A 15,287-nucleotide genomic window follows, 5' to 3' on the forward strand; every position below is an offset into this window, starting at 1 on the left:
GGATATGTGTGAAATAGTACTGTTTGCAGATGATACCTCATTAATATTTAATGTGGATAGATATGACACAAATGTTGACGAAGTAAACTCTGCTCTTTTACGCATATCTAATTGGTTTAATGCTAATAATTTATTATTGAATGCAAAAAAAACAAATTGTGTAGAGTTTATCCTTCCAAATGTAAAAAAGGTCAAAAGGGATATCATTTTAAACGGGGAGGTATTATACCCTGTCGAGTCTACTGTTTTTCTTGGTTTGACACTAGATGAGAAGCTACAATGGGGGACCCATGTTGCCACCACCGCTGCTAAGCTCAGCTCAGCTGCATATGCAGTTCGAAGAATAAGGCATCTCACCGATGAAGATACGGCTAGATTGGTTTATTTTAGTTACTTTCATAGCATTATGTCCTATGGAATTCTACTATGGGGCAGGGCTGCAGATATAGAAACTATATTTATATTACAGAAAAGAGCCATACGCTCTATATATAATTTACGTGCTCGGGACTCACTAAGAGATCTCTTTAAGAATATTGGTATCCTCACTGTACCATCACAGTATATATTTAATAATGTTTTACATGTACACAAAAACGCGGACTTACACACAAAAGTAGGAGATAGACACTGTTATGGCACAAGGAATAGAAATAAAATTGAAATGCCATTTTATAGGTTAGCTAAAGTTAAAAATTCATTTATGGGCCAAGGTATACGTTTTTACAATAGAATTCCTCATAGTATTAAAGAATTTAGTAGTGTTAAATTTAAAACTTATTTAAAAAATGTATTAGTTCAGAGAGCCTACTACAGCATTAAGGAATATATGGAAGATGAAAATCCATGGAGGGTTGTCGCGTAAGAATAACAGGACAGTTCTTTGGCATATTATGATAATATATAATATTATGTAGTTAGATGTAAGTAACATGTAATGTAAAATTATATTGTTTAAGGACATGACTTTAAAAGAGCAACTATGGAGTTTCTTGCCGGTTCTTCTCCATAGATACTGCTTTCCGAATCGGTGGTAAATTTAAAGAATGTAATGACGATTCAAAAGTGCTTCTGGAAGAAGTCTAATTGAATAAATAAATGTTTGAGTTTGAGTTTGAGTTTGAGTTTATTTGTTATTTATAGAAAATTCTTAAATAAGATTCTTAGTTAAACACAGATCTTCCAGACTTTACCTTCTATTTAGTTCCTTAAACACTTTATTTTAGATAAATACAGATTAATGATTTCGCCACTCTTTTTAATCATTAACAATCGTGATTTTCTTATTGTACTATATAATATTATTTTACAAAATGTCACCGTGGACGTAGGTTTATTTGAAAAGAAACGATTGAAATATGTTATGCATGTTCGACACAGCGCAAGCATCGTAGATTCTGCGAAGATATTTTAAAAATCTCCTCGAGTTCACATAACTTCTATATCATATTATTATGTTGTCCGCGTTTTACTGAAATATAAAATCTATTACGTCGTACTTGTAAATTCATATTATGATGAAAATTTATCGAGAAATAGCGATTATCATGGGTCTATTGAAAATGATAATTGATGATTGATAATAATTTTATGTTTATAATCAGTTACTAAATATATAAATATAACAGGTCCCAAATCACTAATGGTTATAATTATAAAATGCATTATTATTCATTGTCAAGTATCAATAAAAAAATAATTAAAAATACCTACATATTCACCTCTGACTGTACCTCACCTTTCTTTCAACTGTCTCTCTCTAATTTCATACGTCAGAGAGGGACGACCATATTTCCTGTGTTTTAAAATTAAGAGGGTCCCTCACAATATCAATGAAAGTAGTTGAACTTGGTTTGTTTTAAATATTGTGTCTAAAGTATAGAAAATGTGATAAAAATACAATGGGTTCTTTAATTACATTTATCGGTGAAAATCGAAGAAAACGGTATGTGATTTAAATAACTTGAAGTTGTATTAATAAGTTTCTTAGTAGTGTTTAAGTTGGTAAGTTATATTTGGACGTACTACTTAGGTATAGCAGTGTGACGGTTTAGTAGTAAAAATGTTCACTTTTTATTCAGTTGGTACTTAGCATAAAACTTATTTTTATTGTTGTTGTTTATGACGTCATAAACATCACGTAACATCAAAAAACAACAAAATATTTTATTGTAATAGCACGCCAAAAAATCGCTACTTATAAATTTGCCAAAATATGAAAATAGTAGATAACATAGTTTTTTTTTTAGAATATACCTGCTTGATTCAGTGGTTAACTTGAGTATTGAGCCGGACAATAAATATTACAAGCATTCGATTCCTACTACAGAACAAATGTATTGTGATTGTTTCCTTGCATGTCCTTATTTACTGATATATTATTAAAGGTGTCCATTTTCTAGTAAGTAATAATTTTAATTTCTTTATGGAGTAAAGGTAGAAAAAATAACAAGTACCAAGAGTTAGATTCAGGGCCTCTTATCTCCTACAATTTCTCGGTCAAATCAGTTTTAATACAAGATATTCTAAGTATACAATACAATACATACGATATATTCTAAGGGCCAATTTTTCAATCCATGGTTAAAACTTATTCGCCCAATAAAGTACCTATTACACGATAACATTAAAATGTCACCCGTAAACTGTCAAATACAGGCAAATAATACATTTTTAATACGTTATACGACGAATTATTGTATTAACCAAGGCAGGCCTCCGTCACTCGCTCAAGGTCGCGCTATAAGTGCCTACCGCACAGTAGGTCGGTACCGACCCAAGCGGCAGTTGGTTGGCACACGCGAGACTGCGCACCCGCGTCACGTTTCCCGCGCTCGCTACCAAGATGCCCGGTTTTTGCGATGTGGACGGGTGTCGGAGTGAGTGAATAACAAGGAATTGTCTTTTTTTCAATTGCCTAAACAGGAACAAACCTACCAGGCTACTTTTTATCCAGGAGACACATATAGCGGGTCCACGCGGGTGAAACCGAAGGAAACAACTACTATCAATAAGATTTCATTTTTTTTATTGTATAATGTAACAAATATAATTAACAATAAAAAATTAAGTGTTTCAGCAACTCTGTGTTTAATTTACGCGCTCGGTACAACCCTAAAGTTTTCGTTTGATGACGCAATCACGCGGCGTGCGCGGGAAACTCGCTTCTCGATGCGTGTTCGTAGAGTACATTTCTTACTGCAGCCGAGTTGCGGCGCATTTTGTAGGTAAATATAGCGTAGGTATTTTAGCTTTTGTATGGGAGTGATGTATCTGTTACGAAGTAACTATTCTCTAATCTGTGACCAAGGATTGAAAAATCAGACCTAATTCTAATCTTATTTGTTGATACAATACTAATTTTCTTAATAAATAATAAATAATTAAAAAATTACCATACTAAAAATTACTACTTTAGCCAATAAATAAAAAAAATGTTGTGTGGTTTTATGAAACCACGGTAAAAGTGAAACTGTTCGAACGGTTCCGAACACTTTGTGTAGCGCATGTCGCGTGACGGTATACCTACTCGGCAGCCGCGATACACGCGACATGCGCTACACAGACCAAAAAGTTTGAGACGATGTTATAAAAGTTTCACTTTAATAGTAACCAAAACGAACCCCTTGTTCCCAAATATTTGTATACCTACTTCAATAAAAGTCGAATGGCGCGTATAACTATATTCCGTTGGAAATAGCAACGGATCGATACGGTAAATAGCCGAAAGTTTGTCATATTTCAGTTTATGAATAATTAGTTCGATATTGGAAGAAGTTTAATTGCGCAATTATTTATTGTTATAGAAAGAAAGATAAACCAATTAACAAACACGCAAACACGCATAACTAATATTATAATCTGAAGAGTTTGTTTGATTGTACACAATAAGCTCAGAAACTGCGTGTTAGATTTGAGAAATTCTCTCAGTGGTAGATAGCCCATTTATCGAGATAGGAAAGGATATAGTCCTAGATCCTGTAGGAACATAGTGATGCGGTTAAAACCTGGCGACACAGCTTGTTTATTATATTTAGTAAGAATACGCAAGGAAAGTAAGGAAGGGTGATTACAGCACTGTATAAATTCATCACGTTTTGTAGATATTTAAACCTGCAAATCATGTATATTTCATTCCAAATATTAGCCATTTTCCTACATAACCTCGATTTTCCCACCTCGTGATATTTGGTGATTTATTCCCTTTCAAAGTTCACGTGATTAATGTGTCCCTGTGCCACGTATTTCCCTATAAGCTACGGTATTTATCGTATAATATATTTCAGCATAGGTTTAAGGACATTATGATGTAATTAATGAATGAATAGAACCTTTATAGTTTATACCTATGACGTATATTACATGAGAATCTCTTTGAATTAATCGCTTGCCCTACTGTTTAATTTAAGTATATGTATATCTCTCAAATACTATATTTTATCTATTTTTACTGTATATAAACATAAAACTGTGAGTTTGCAGAAACATATAAATATAATACCTATAGATAATATGATAAGACTGGAAAGAAACTGGCCTTCGAAACACAGTTTACCACTAGTTCGAAGGTCAGGGTCTGAACATAATGCTATACCTACCTGTTTCTTGAAAAATTTTTTTTTTATCTAGCATCAAGCAGTCCTTTCAATAGAAAAAAGAGCGTGCAGCATACTTGTCAGAAGTGAAACTTCTTTGGCAAGATTCAAAGATACCAAAATCGTTACTCCATGGTATTGCCATGACGCGACCTTGAAATTTTACTCTCAACGCGCCTAAAGAAGTTTCACTTCAAAATATACATACTTTTCACTGCAGCTTCACATGCATGCACTTCATTTAATTGCAAATCAGCTTCCCATCTTCTATTTAACCCTTACAACTTAGAGAACCTAACTACCGTACTCCTCCATAACTATCCCTAAGACCCTCATTATCTTAACTTCTATAGTCATAAAGTAGTTCTATAGTTTTAGTCAGTTTAACTGACAATTAGAGAGTTTCAGGACTTAGTCATGTCACTGACGGCTATCTGTTACTTTATCAGTAAGTACAATACTTAACACTTATTTCCATACTTTATTTGTTTTAGCAATGTCCTGTGTTTTACCCGCATTGCTCTACTCCTATTTGTCTTAGCGTGATGATATATAGCTTATAGCCTTCCTCGATAAATGGGCTATCTAACACTGAAATAATATTTCAAATCGGACCCGTAGTTCCTGAGATTTACGCGTTTAATCAACCAAACAACAAGTAAAAGTATAGATTTAAACTGGCAGATAAGTTATACAACCAAAATGTATTCAACAATTGAACGCAACAGACAGTAAATCTTGCTATATATACGGATAATAAATCGAGTGAAGCAAGGAAATATCAGCTTGTTACAAAGCGCTGTTCGTTCGTCAAATACGTCTGTCTGTGATATCTCACCGGAGATGTTGCTGGTACACTATTACTCTGATATAGGGTTGTCAACTTTAAGTTTTTGAAGTGAAACTTCTTTAGGCGCGTTGAGAGTAAAATTTCAAAGTCGCGTCATGGTAATACCGTCAAGTCATGGATTAAGGCGACGATTTTGGTATCTATGAATCTTGCCAAAAAGTTTCACTTCTGACACGTGTGCTGACGCTCTTTTTGTTATTATCTGTGTTTTTTTGTCACAAATAAGATGATTACCTACTATCAAAGAAATTTTGGTAATTTTTAACTGTTAATTCATATTACATTTCAATTTAGTACCTAGGCGTAATTATTATTATTTTTTATTTAGTTTTTTTTAATAAAGACTAATATTTATTTCTTGTCGTAACTAAGTTAATATAAAATTTTATTAAAAAGTTTTAGCTAAGTATTCAATTAATTAAGTTCAAAGTGCTTTATTTCGCTCAGTGACAAAATAAATTGGTTTGCTTTCTATTTAATTTTCAAGGGCTTCAAAAATTTTCTTTTTTATATAAAATATCTATGTATTGCACGCCTCATAAGCGAAGCGTTGAGGTGGGTACTACTGTCACTTCGCGCAAAACATCTGATTTTTCAAACTTAAAATGTCTTTATGTATCATACATTGCACTTGTAAGATAATACATACACACACATATTAAGAAAAAACACTATTTTTAACATTCATGATATTTTTGATGTCATTTTTGTTATTTAAACTAGTTAAAAAACAGTTTAAAAAAGTTCTGTCTTGGACGTCCGTGTGTCTGTATGTGCGGAGGATTTTCTTGTTAACACGATAGCGACTGAAATACTTTACTAATCGAGTCTTTTTTTCTCTCTTACGCTTGAGTATGCTCAGGAATAGAACCCTTTCATTTTTCAGGGTCTGATTCGATGTGGTTTAATTGTTATTAAATAAACAAAAATAATAATTAAAAAATAATTATTAAAAAAAAAATTATGAGGCGTGCACTTTTGGATTTTCCAAACTATTTTAAAATACATTTGGCAACCCTAATGGGAATAACGGGTGGCTTGCATTCGTTATATACGATTTAAGGGATAAGCTCTTGGAAAAGCGATGATTTTATTATTTACCTGTTCAAATGTATTCTGAAATTTTACATACATATGTATTATGTAAATAAGTACTACATTTTCGGAGAAAACTGATTGGCTGTTGATTCAATTCTCAATGCTCAAACTGATCAGTTTTATAAAGAAAATATAATAAAGTATTAAGATATTATAACCACGTGTACAAAAAAGGAGTATAAAATAAATTATAATATACCATGTGAGTAACTCTATATTTTCATAAGTTTCAGAACAGATTTTTTTTTTCTATCATAACTGTATTCAATAATTGAAATTAACATTCAGTGTTTAAAATTATAAAATGTAAAAATTGTGTTTTACTTAAGTATCATATTTGTTCTTCATATCTTTATGAATTCTCTTAAATGACCTTAAAATAAACTACAAGCTTGTACCTACCTTAAAGCTAAGATGAAGTAGAGTTTCCGTGAGCACGGCACGACGGGTTCACTGCTGTCTTTATGAATATTATATGCAAGTAACACGTACTCAAACACTGCATTTGATAGCAGTTCCTCGCTTTTGGCAACATGTTACTGGTTTACATAAAATGGAAGCTCACCTTATGATACTTTTTAACCGACGTCCCCCAAAAGCTGTTTTTATTTTTATCCGATTGCGCTATAATGGTTTTTTAAGTGTGTACGTAGGTATGTTTGCTTAATAATTTTAGTTCATGAGCTAGAGTTATATTCGATTTAGTGCGTGATGCAATTTGCAAACATCTATAACGTTTATAATAAACATTGTCCTGTCACATTATATTTCACAACTTTCATATTCTTTTTGAAACACTTTAAAAACGCACTAAAAATAAAAACACAAAAACCTATCCATTCATGCGTGATTCCCTGATTTTTATTAAAACCATCAATTTATTCAAATATTCATAAGATTCAAATATATCTATTAGGTGTATCTAAGACTTTGAGTTGACCTATTGTCCTTGTAAAATCATTCATCACAGGTCATGTGAGGGGTCAACTTCTCAAGTATTATTTATCCGTTCAAGTGTCCTCAAAACTAATAACTTGTAAAGTTCTAAGTCAAGATTATATCAATGGCTAAAGTTTAGATTTGATCAAGTTAGACCAATTTGCCTTAGGTTATTTATAAGTTAAAATAGTTACATATTTATGTAGTACCTATAGCCAAATTGTCATGTATTCAAATTTATTATAATAGTTTTTTTTTAAGAACAGAAAAGATAATAGAATAATAAAAGTTTGACTATAAAATCAAGAAGAATGTATACAGAAGTCAGAAAGAGTTCCTTAACAGAAATCAAGCAATCAATAAGCAAGCAAAGATCTTATCATTTAAGAGCGATTTCTTCCAGACTACTTCTGCTATTAACTAATAAGAAAATCGAGAAATAATATGTTCAGTACATTGATGTATATTATGCTATATCTGATACATGCCACACCTGATTCCACAGATCAGATTTTCTTCACCAAAATACAAATACACATTGCATTTTCAATTCCAAGCAGTAGTATTTTGATTATCAAACCAAACTAGTATCTACAATAAGGTAAACAACATAAAAAAACTAATTAACATGTCTGTACGGTAAAGTTTAGTTGTATAAACATTTAGAATTGAACATTCCACACGAAGAAAGCATAATTTCTACCTTTGTCTATTGTTTTAGCATTAAAATGAGGTCTGTCGGAAATTGTGCCTTCCACTCATTGTTAGAGGATCTTTTTTCTTAATTAAATTCTTTGACTTATGGCTTTGGAATGTCACTATTGGTATAAGAAATTATTAGTTGTAATGGAGGTATATATGAAGAGGGAATATAACAGGTTTGGAATTGTTAAGCTTTTTGTATCATAGATAAGAAAAAGATTTTAGCATGTTAAATTCTAAACTGTGGCAACACTTCTAACTGATAAATAAATAAAAAAAAAAAAAAGTGTGTGCGTGTAACCTTTACGCGCGATTGAAGTAAAACTTCTGTGGCGTTGACGACATATATCACTGAAATGATTAAATATTAACTTAAATAAATAAATATTATATTATAATTTAATTATATTTATTATTCATGTGCTTTACAAAGATTATTTAAATGTTATATTAATATTATTCATTCGAAACAGGTAATTGAATGTCATCATAATTTCTTACGTACGAAATTATAGGTTTGTGGTAACTATAATTTGAAACATAAATTTTACTCTCTAAATTTGCTACTTTTCTTGAAAATACAGCATCTATCGTTGTACCGAAACGCGTTGTTGAATGAAGTCGAGAAGTATTCATAGATAAATCAAATTTTTCTTCTAAAAAATCAATTAACGGCTGAGATTCCTGAGAGCGAAAAACAACATTAAAATCTCCAGTTAGAATCATCGGTAATTCATGATAATTACTATTTAAAAGTCGAGAACCTTCAATTGTGAAGTGAAGTAATTGCTGATGAATAAATTTTATGATATTTGTCAGGCTAGTATTTGTAGAAATATAAATAACAACGATAATCACAGGTTGGTCATTCGTATTAACACATCGAACCAAGGCGATGTCACCAATTTGTGAAACCTCATCGGAAATTTGTGATAATATAGTTGGTGAAATATTTTGAATTGGTGTTACATTGTTCAGTGTATCTGTAGATGAATGATATATAGCTACTCCACCAGCAGTTGAGTTGGGTCGTTTGTATTGGGTAACGCAATAAAAATTTTCAATAAGAATTTGTTCGTCATTTTTCATCCAAGTTTCGGAAAATAACAGCAATGTGGACCTTTTTAATACTTTATCATTCAGATCAGAAACATGAGCACGTAAACTTTGGCAGTTGAAGGAAAATAGTGTAATGTTACTCTCATTTACAAGGTTATATAATTCTTCCTGTTGTGTTATTAGGCGAGAATTTGAAAGTCTTTCAAATTCACACTGTAAATCAACTATTCCCCCTGGACGCTTTCTTCCATGATAAAATTTGTTGTCATCGGTGTTTGAGACAATGAACAATCCATTTATATCAGTTACTCGTGATAATGCTACATATAACAGCTGCTGACTGTGACTTTTATTGTATTCATAAACGATTTGATCAAAAGTACCACCTTGAGACTTATGTATTGTAAGCGCACAAGCAGATACTAATGGAAAGTGATTTCTCTTTGCAAATATTGTCTTATTTCTATTCATTGGTACAGATGACGATCTTCGTAAAATTGGGACTGCTGTTCTACTAATGTTTAGAGTTTGAATATGATGGGCAGCTTTTTTCCTAATTTTCTCTCCTATCTTACCAGGAAACTCAAGCCATAAGCGTATGATGTTATCACTGTCATCACGTTCAATATACACTAACTTTCCAACACAACCGTTGGCTAAGCCATCAGATACATCAATATTGGTTGTAATAATGTAAAATTTGTTAAGAACTAATATGATTTCATAAGGCGATCCTCCTGTATCAATAACTGACATTTTATGAAATTGTTGGCGTACATATGCTTCTTGTTCAACTGAATGACAACCTATATACATATCTGTTGCTATGGATACTACTTTGTCTTCAGCAATATTTAAAATAGATTGATTATAATCCGCAACATGTTTATTTTTATTTTTAATTTACTTATTTTAAAAGGAATAAATAAACAAGTATATTTAGAGATTTTCAAAAAATTTTGCAATTTAAAATAATGTTTTTGAAACTGTTGAATTTTTCATTCACTTTGCTATTCACAATTGATCCGGTTGAAAATTTGAAAATAAATAATCCTAATTGATTATGATATTTGCCACTAGCTGGCGTATAAGTCAAGAAGCGTGTAGTATATGACATATACTTACAACCAATCAGAATTATTATTTTTAAATGGCGGAAACTACACAGCGTTACTTCCGTCAGAAAAAAAATCTGAGTTACTCCCTAGTCGCGCCTAAAGAAGTTTTACTTCAAAAAAAAAAAACTATCGACTTTTACTAAATTCGATCTCTATGGAGTTTCTTGCCGGTTCTTCTCCATAGATACTGCTTTCCGAATCGGTGGTACATGTAAAAAAATATTATGACGATTCAAAAGTGCTTTTATAAGAAGTCTAATTGAATAAATAAATGTTTGAGTTTGAGTTCTTTACCTAATGAGTAATAATGATCTTGGTAGGTAATGATTATGATGATATGGATAACTTTTTTTATGCCTATAAAAAAAGATTCATTAGAACAGGATTATTTTTCCCACTCAATAATAACTAATACATGCTAATAGTTAAAATTAAAATATTCTTTCTTCAACACTACTATTTAAAATTTAACTCTGGTTGTACTTTGAGACTCTGTTATTCAAAATCTTATAATTTCGCAAACTAGTTTAGTCTCAAACGACCAGAGTTAATTTTTAAATAACCCACAAAGGTGAGGTGTAACCAAAGGATATATTAGAGGTGATAGTTTACAGTTAGGAAAGCTTAAAATAACGGTGTATGAAAAGGTAAATAGGTCCTTTGAATCACCCGCACCACTCGTGGTTAATTAACATTTTAAAGTTTCACGTAATTAATGTTTACAGATAATATTTCGTATCTATGTCTTTTTCTGTTCTATTTATATGTGACTCTTTTAGCTACTGTTTATTTATTTAATATTGGACCACACCATTTAACATTACAATGTACAAAATATAAAGTTGTATAGATGCGAAGTACAAAAGGTAACCTTATCGCTTAAAAGCGATTTCTGCCAGGCCACCTAAAGTAAAGGATATATATGTAATACATATTATGAATGTAACGCGTGTGGCTGAAAATGTAAAAGAAAAAGTAATTAAAAGATTAAAATAAAATAGGAAGCTAATATATTATATTACATATTATTATTATGTTTAACATTGTAATGTCTTTGTTTTGTGTTTAATATAAGATGGCTTGTGTAATTTCGTAGAAATGTATATGATTTTATATCTTTAATTAACTTTGTTCCTTAGTAATCTTAATGAGATGAACAAAGAGAAGAATATATTAATATAATTCAAGCTCTTGAGCTTTTGTTTGTATTGATGTTTAAGAGAATTTATTTATTCTTATCACTGAATTGAATATAATTAATTATTTGCCTGTATATTATTGTACTGATATAACTAAGTAAGCATTTTATAAATCTCTTCAAAATGAGATAAGCATAATCACAAACTTACACCAAAAATATTAGAAACGAAACTAACTACTCATAGAAACTACTACATATTATGTAACTAATAGTGTTGAAAAATACGTAAGAAAATTAAAAATAATTATTATTTGTCCCCAGTCGGAGCGAGTCGGCTCTAAACAGCCCCACGGAGCCCGACGTGTCACTGGCTGCGTCCATCACGGACCCATTGGAGGCCTACACCTTAGAAGAAGCTAGAAGGACTATCAGGTATTGTAACATTCATATAAAACAAGTTAATAAAATTAAATAATAGTACTAAGTCTTATACATATTGTTGTGCAAAACATGATAAATTATTAATTCTTGAAGGATATTATTGAAAGATGATTGTAAATATGAAATAGAAACTGAAGAAAAAGAGATATTTCCCACATCTTATGCCAATCTAACCTTTCAATGATCTTATTTCATACTTCCACGCTTTCTTGCAAAAGAGCCATAATGTTTATTTTTTTTTACAGAGATCTACGTATGAAATATCGAGCGCAGGCGCATCAACTGCTAACATGGCGTCGAGCGCACCGCACCCAAGAAGAACTAGTCAATCGTTTGCAAATAGAAAAGGCAGAACAGCTGAAAATGCTCTCGAGCCAACTGCTTCTCTTCGAATCGCGTCTGGTTCGCAAGCAGAAGGAGATAACCAACATGCTCGCCCTCCGGGAAACCATTATTATGAAACAACAAAAAGTTATCGAAAATCTACAAGCTAAACTTCTAGATAACGGCATCGATATGATCTCATCTATCCCCGACTTCAGAGATATGTTGCAAGACACAAATATTACTGGAGACTTCGATTCACTCAACGATTCTGACTCCGCTGTGATAATGGAAGACATGGACTCCGATTGCTGTAATCTGTCCAACCTTCCGAGGTTCAGATCCATGAACCCTGACAGCGTTACAGTCGCCCGATCGATCTCAGATGCCATTGATCCTAACATCAAATATAATGTCGCTAGACGATCCAACGGGTTCCTGCGCAGGCCAGAAATTCTCGAAACTGTTTATAGCGTCGAGGAAGAAGCAGACGCCGAATCCACTAAAGGTCTCAGCGCGCAGAGCAGTACCGAAAAGGAAATCAAAGATGCCAACAAAACAGATGAACAGAAGACAAAAGAAAGCAGTCTTTTGGCTCAGAGGCGAGACAACTTCCGCATGAGAAGTATCGTTCTCACTGCCGAAGTTAAAAGCATAGATAGTGATAAGGAAAAGCCAAAATCGAGCAACGATATGTGGTCCTACAGTTATGTGCCAAAAAGGATGACTCCCGCCAATGACTCTGATGAAGAAGCGACTTCAAATCCGGAGAGTGATGCAGAGGATCCCGAACCTAAGTCAACACAAGTCGTTACATACAATCGAGTTATGTCCAACCATAGAAACGTGACCAAACCTAAGGATGTGAAGTACAAGAGGATAAATAAAGCGAAATCGAAGAGTCTAGAAGAATTGAGAGGACGATTAAAGAATTGGGTCGACAAGGGGAATAAACTGTCGAATATACCGTTGGAGCATGCGCAGAGCTATGCCTAAATGAAGTTCCTTTAAATATTATAGCAGAGATGTGAGTCAGGCCTGAAAACCAAATTGTCATGAAGACAATTCTAATGGCGAAAAAGGCATTTAATTTCCGATTGATGATGAATCTTCATAATAATACTAATGTCTATAGAATAAGTTTAAGTGAGATTACACCACCTAATAATTTCGTAATCATATAACTAAATAAATGCTTGTAGATCGATCACGCAATAAAAACGGATATTCTTCTAGATAATTTATAATATTTAAACAATGTTATGAGCTTGTCCACTTTAATCTATCAACACGGTTCGTCTTTGTTACAATTAAATATACCAGAAATATTAGTCAGATATTCTTGATACTTGATATTCTATTGTAAAATATTTCATATACGTATTGTTAGTTTTAAACTATATTTCAAGAATCCACGGTTGTCTATTTAACAGTATTTGTGTATGAATTAAGGCTATCAAATCTGAGCTTTTGATCAACCTAATTATTCGCACGACTGAATTTTTAAAGATATCACGTTATTTGAATGTTATCTCAGAGAATTTTAGAAGTACAATTGTCTAAGAAACAGCAAAAAATGTTTGGTTCCATATCTTATAATAGTTAATCTGTTGGTACTTTTCTTGTTTATAAAGATACTAAAAATAGTCGTATTTATAAGCTTAAATAACTTTGTATATAAACTGTCGGAATTGAGTGTGTTTCTGTGATTAAATTTTATTATTTTCTTTAGAGAGTAAGTCTTGGAAACTTTGAAAAATTGTAGAAAATATATTTATTGTATCATATCGGTGCCAATTATAAATACTTGATATAAGGTAGTGAATTCTGTTTCAATTTAAACTATAAAATGTTTTACATGCAAGTTGTATTATGAATTTAAAGGAAATTAATGTACAAAGAAATCCAACAAAAAATGTATATTTGATAATTGAAAGGAAATTATTAATAATTTTAATAATGTTTAATGTATGTTTATTTTGTTATTTATATTTAATTAATCTGAATTTCATTAAATTTTTTAAATATTTGAACTTATTTCTTCAATACGACTTGCGTGTAAAGCGTAAATGTGTCAACAAATTAATAATTAATAAATATTGAATGTTTTACAATACATATGTAAAGTAAAAGAAAATTAATTGCACATTGATGTAAACATTTCTTGAGCGGAGACTAAAATATTGAAAAAGTGCCAAAATCTGTCGAAAATTATATCCACGAAAACAATTACTTATTAACAAAAATCTTAAGTTACTAAGTTACTTATATTAGATAATTCAAATTGACTCAAACCTTAACCAAAAAAAAAAATACTTGGAAATAGTCCGGCCTAGTGTTTTAAAGTATTTTTCTTTATACTTACCTAGGTAATAGGTCTATAAAGAAGCCATATTAAAACTGTTCCTTATGTTAGCTAAGCATAGATAATACACATTATATAATTATACAGTTTTTTTATTATCTATTCGAAAATAAATTAAAAACTTTTACGACATAAGAAATGTTAATGTTAGAAACGAAATAGAAAAAAATCATTAAGTATCTTAGAATTACAAATATTCGATATAACACTAAAAATATATCCTTCTCACTTATTAATTCTTAAATATTAGTTTTATTCTCCGCTCAAGAAAACTATCAAAAATAATTTCTCTATAGTTGTTCACCAATTGCTTATACAATGTTGTCAATTTTGATGTTAATATCATATCATATTGCAATACTGCGCAAAGTTATATGTTCAAAAGTAGTCCAGAGTGCTGAATAAAATTATATTGAAAATAATTATAGTTGTTTTATTTTTCCTTACCTTTACTTAGAAAAATGGAAAAATCCATACTAATATTATAAATGCGAAAGTAAAGCGCGTCACACACGCGACCCACAAAATTTCGCGTCATTTGTAACAGGATGGCGGTTCTACAGGAGTCTTAGTACGCAATGACAAAAAGAAAAATGATGGTCCGAACGCTGATACCGGATGCGTTAAGATACTGTAATATAAAATATAACAGTAT

General features: G+C 31.4%; 1 protein-coding gene across 2 annotated transcripts in view; it reads left to right on the forward strand.

The window, feature by feature from the left end:
* Window positions 1–15,055, forward strand: part of LOC149909379 (uncharacterized) — a 135,993-nt gene extending 120,938 nt beyond the window's left edge. Inside the window, exons 1-3 of one of the 2 annotated variants that reach the window (XM_090119369.1) lie at window positions 1,809–1,945; window positions 11,824–11,934; window positions 12,189–15,055. In XM_090119369.1, the coding sequence (XP_089975495.1) occupies window positions 1,902–1,945; window positions 11,824–11,934; window positions 12,189–13,263 (1,230 nt within the window). In that variant the 5' untranslated portion in view covers window positions 1,809–1,901 and the 3' untranslated portion in view covers window positions 13,264–15,055. Of the gene's footprint in view, window positions 1–1,808; window positions 1,946–11,823; window positions 11,935–12,188 lie in introns of those variants that run through there. The other variant, XM_090119370.1, reaches the window with a different exon arrangement.
* Window positions 15,056–15,287: the final 232 nt, after the last annotated feature.

This window comes from Colias eurytheme, chromosome 3, assembly GCF_061535395.1.
Source record: "Colias eurytheme isolate Ceu_HAF_F1 chromosome 3, ilColEury1 Martin Lab GWU primary, whole genome shotgun sequence".
Classification (NCBI taxonomy): domain Eukaryota; kingdom Metazoa; phylum Arthropoda; class Insecta; order Lepidoptera; family Pieridae; genus Colias; species Colias eurytheme.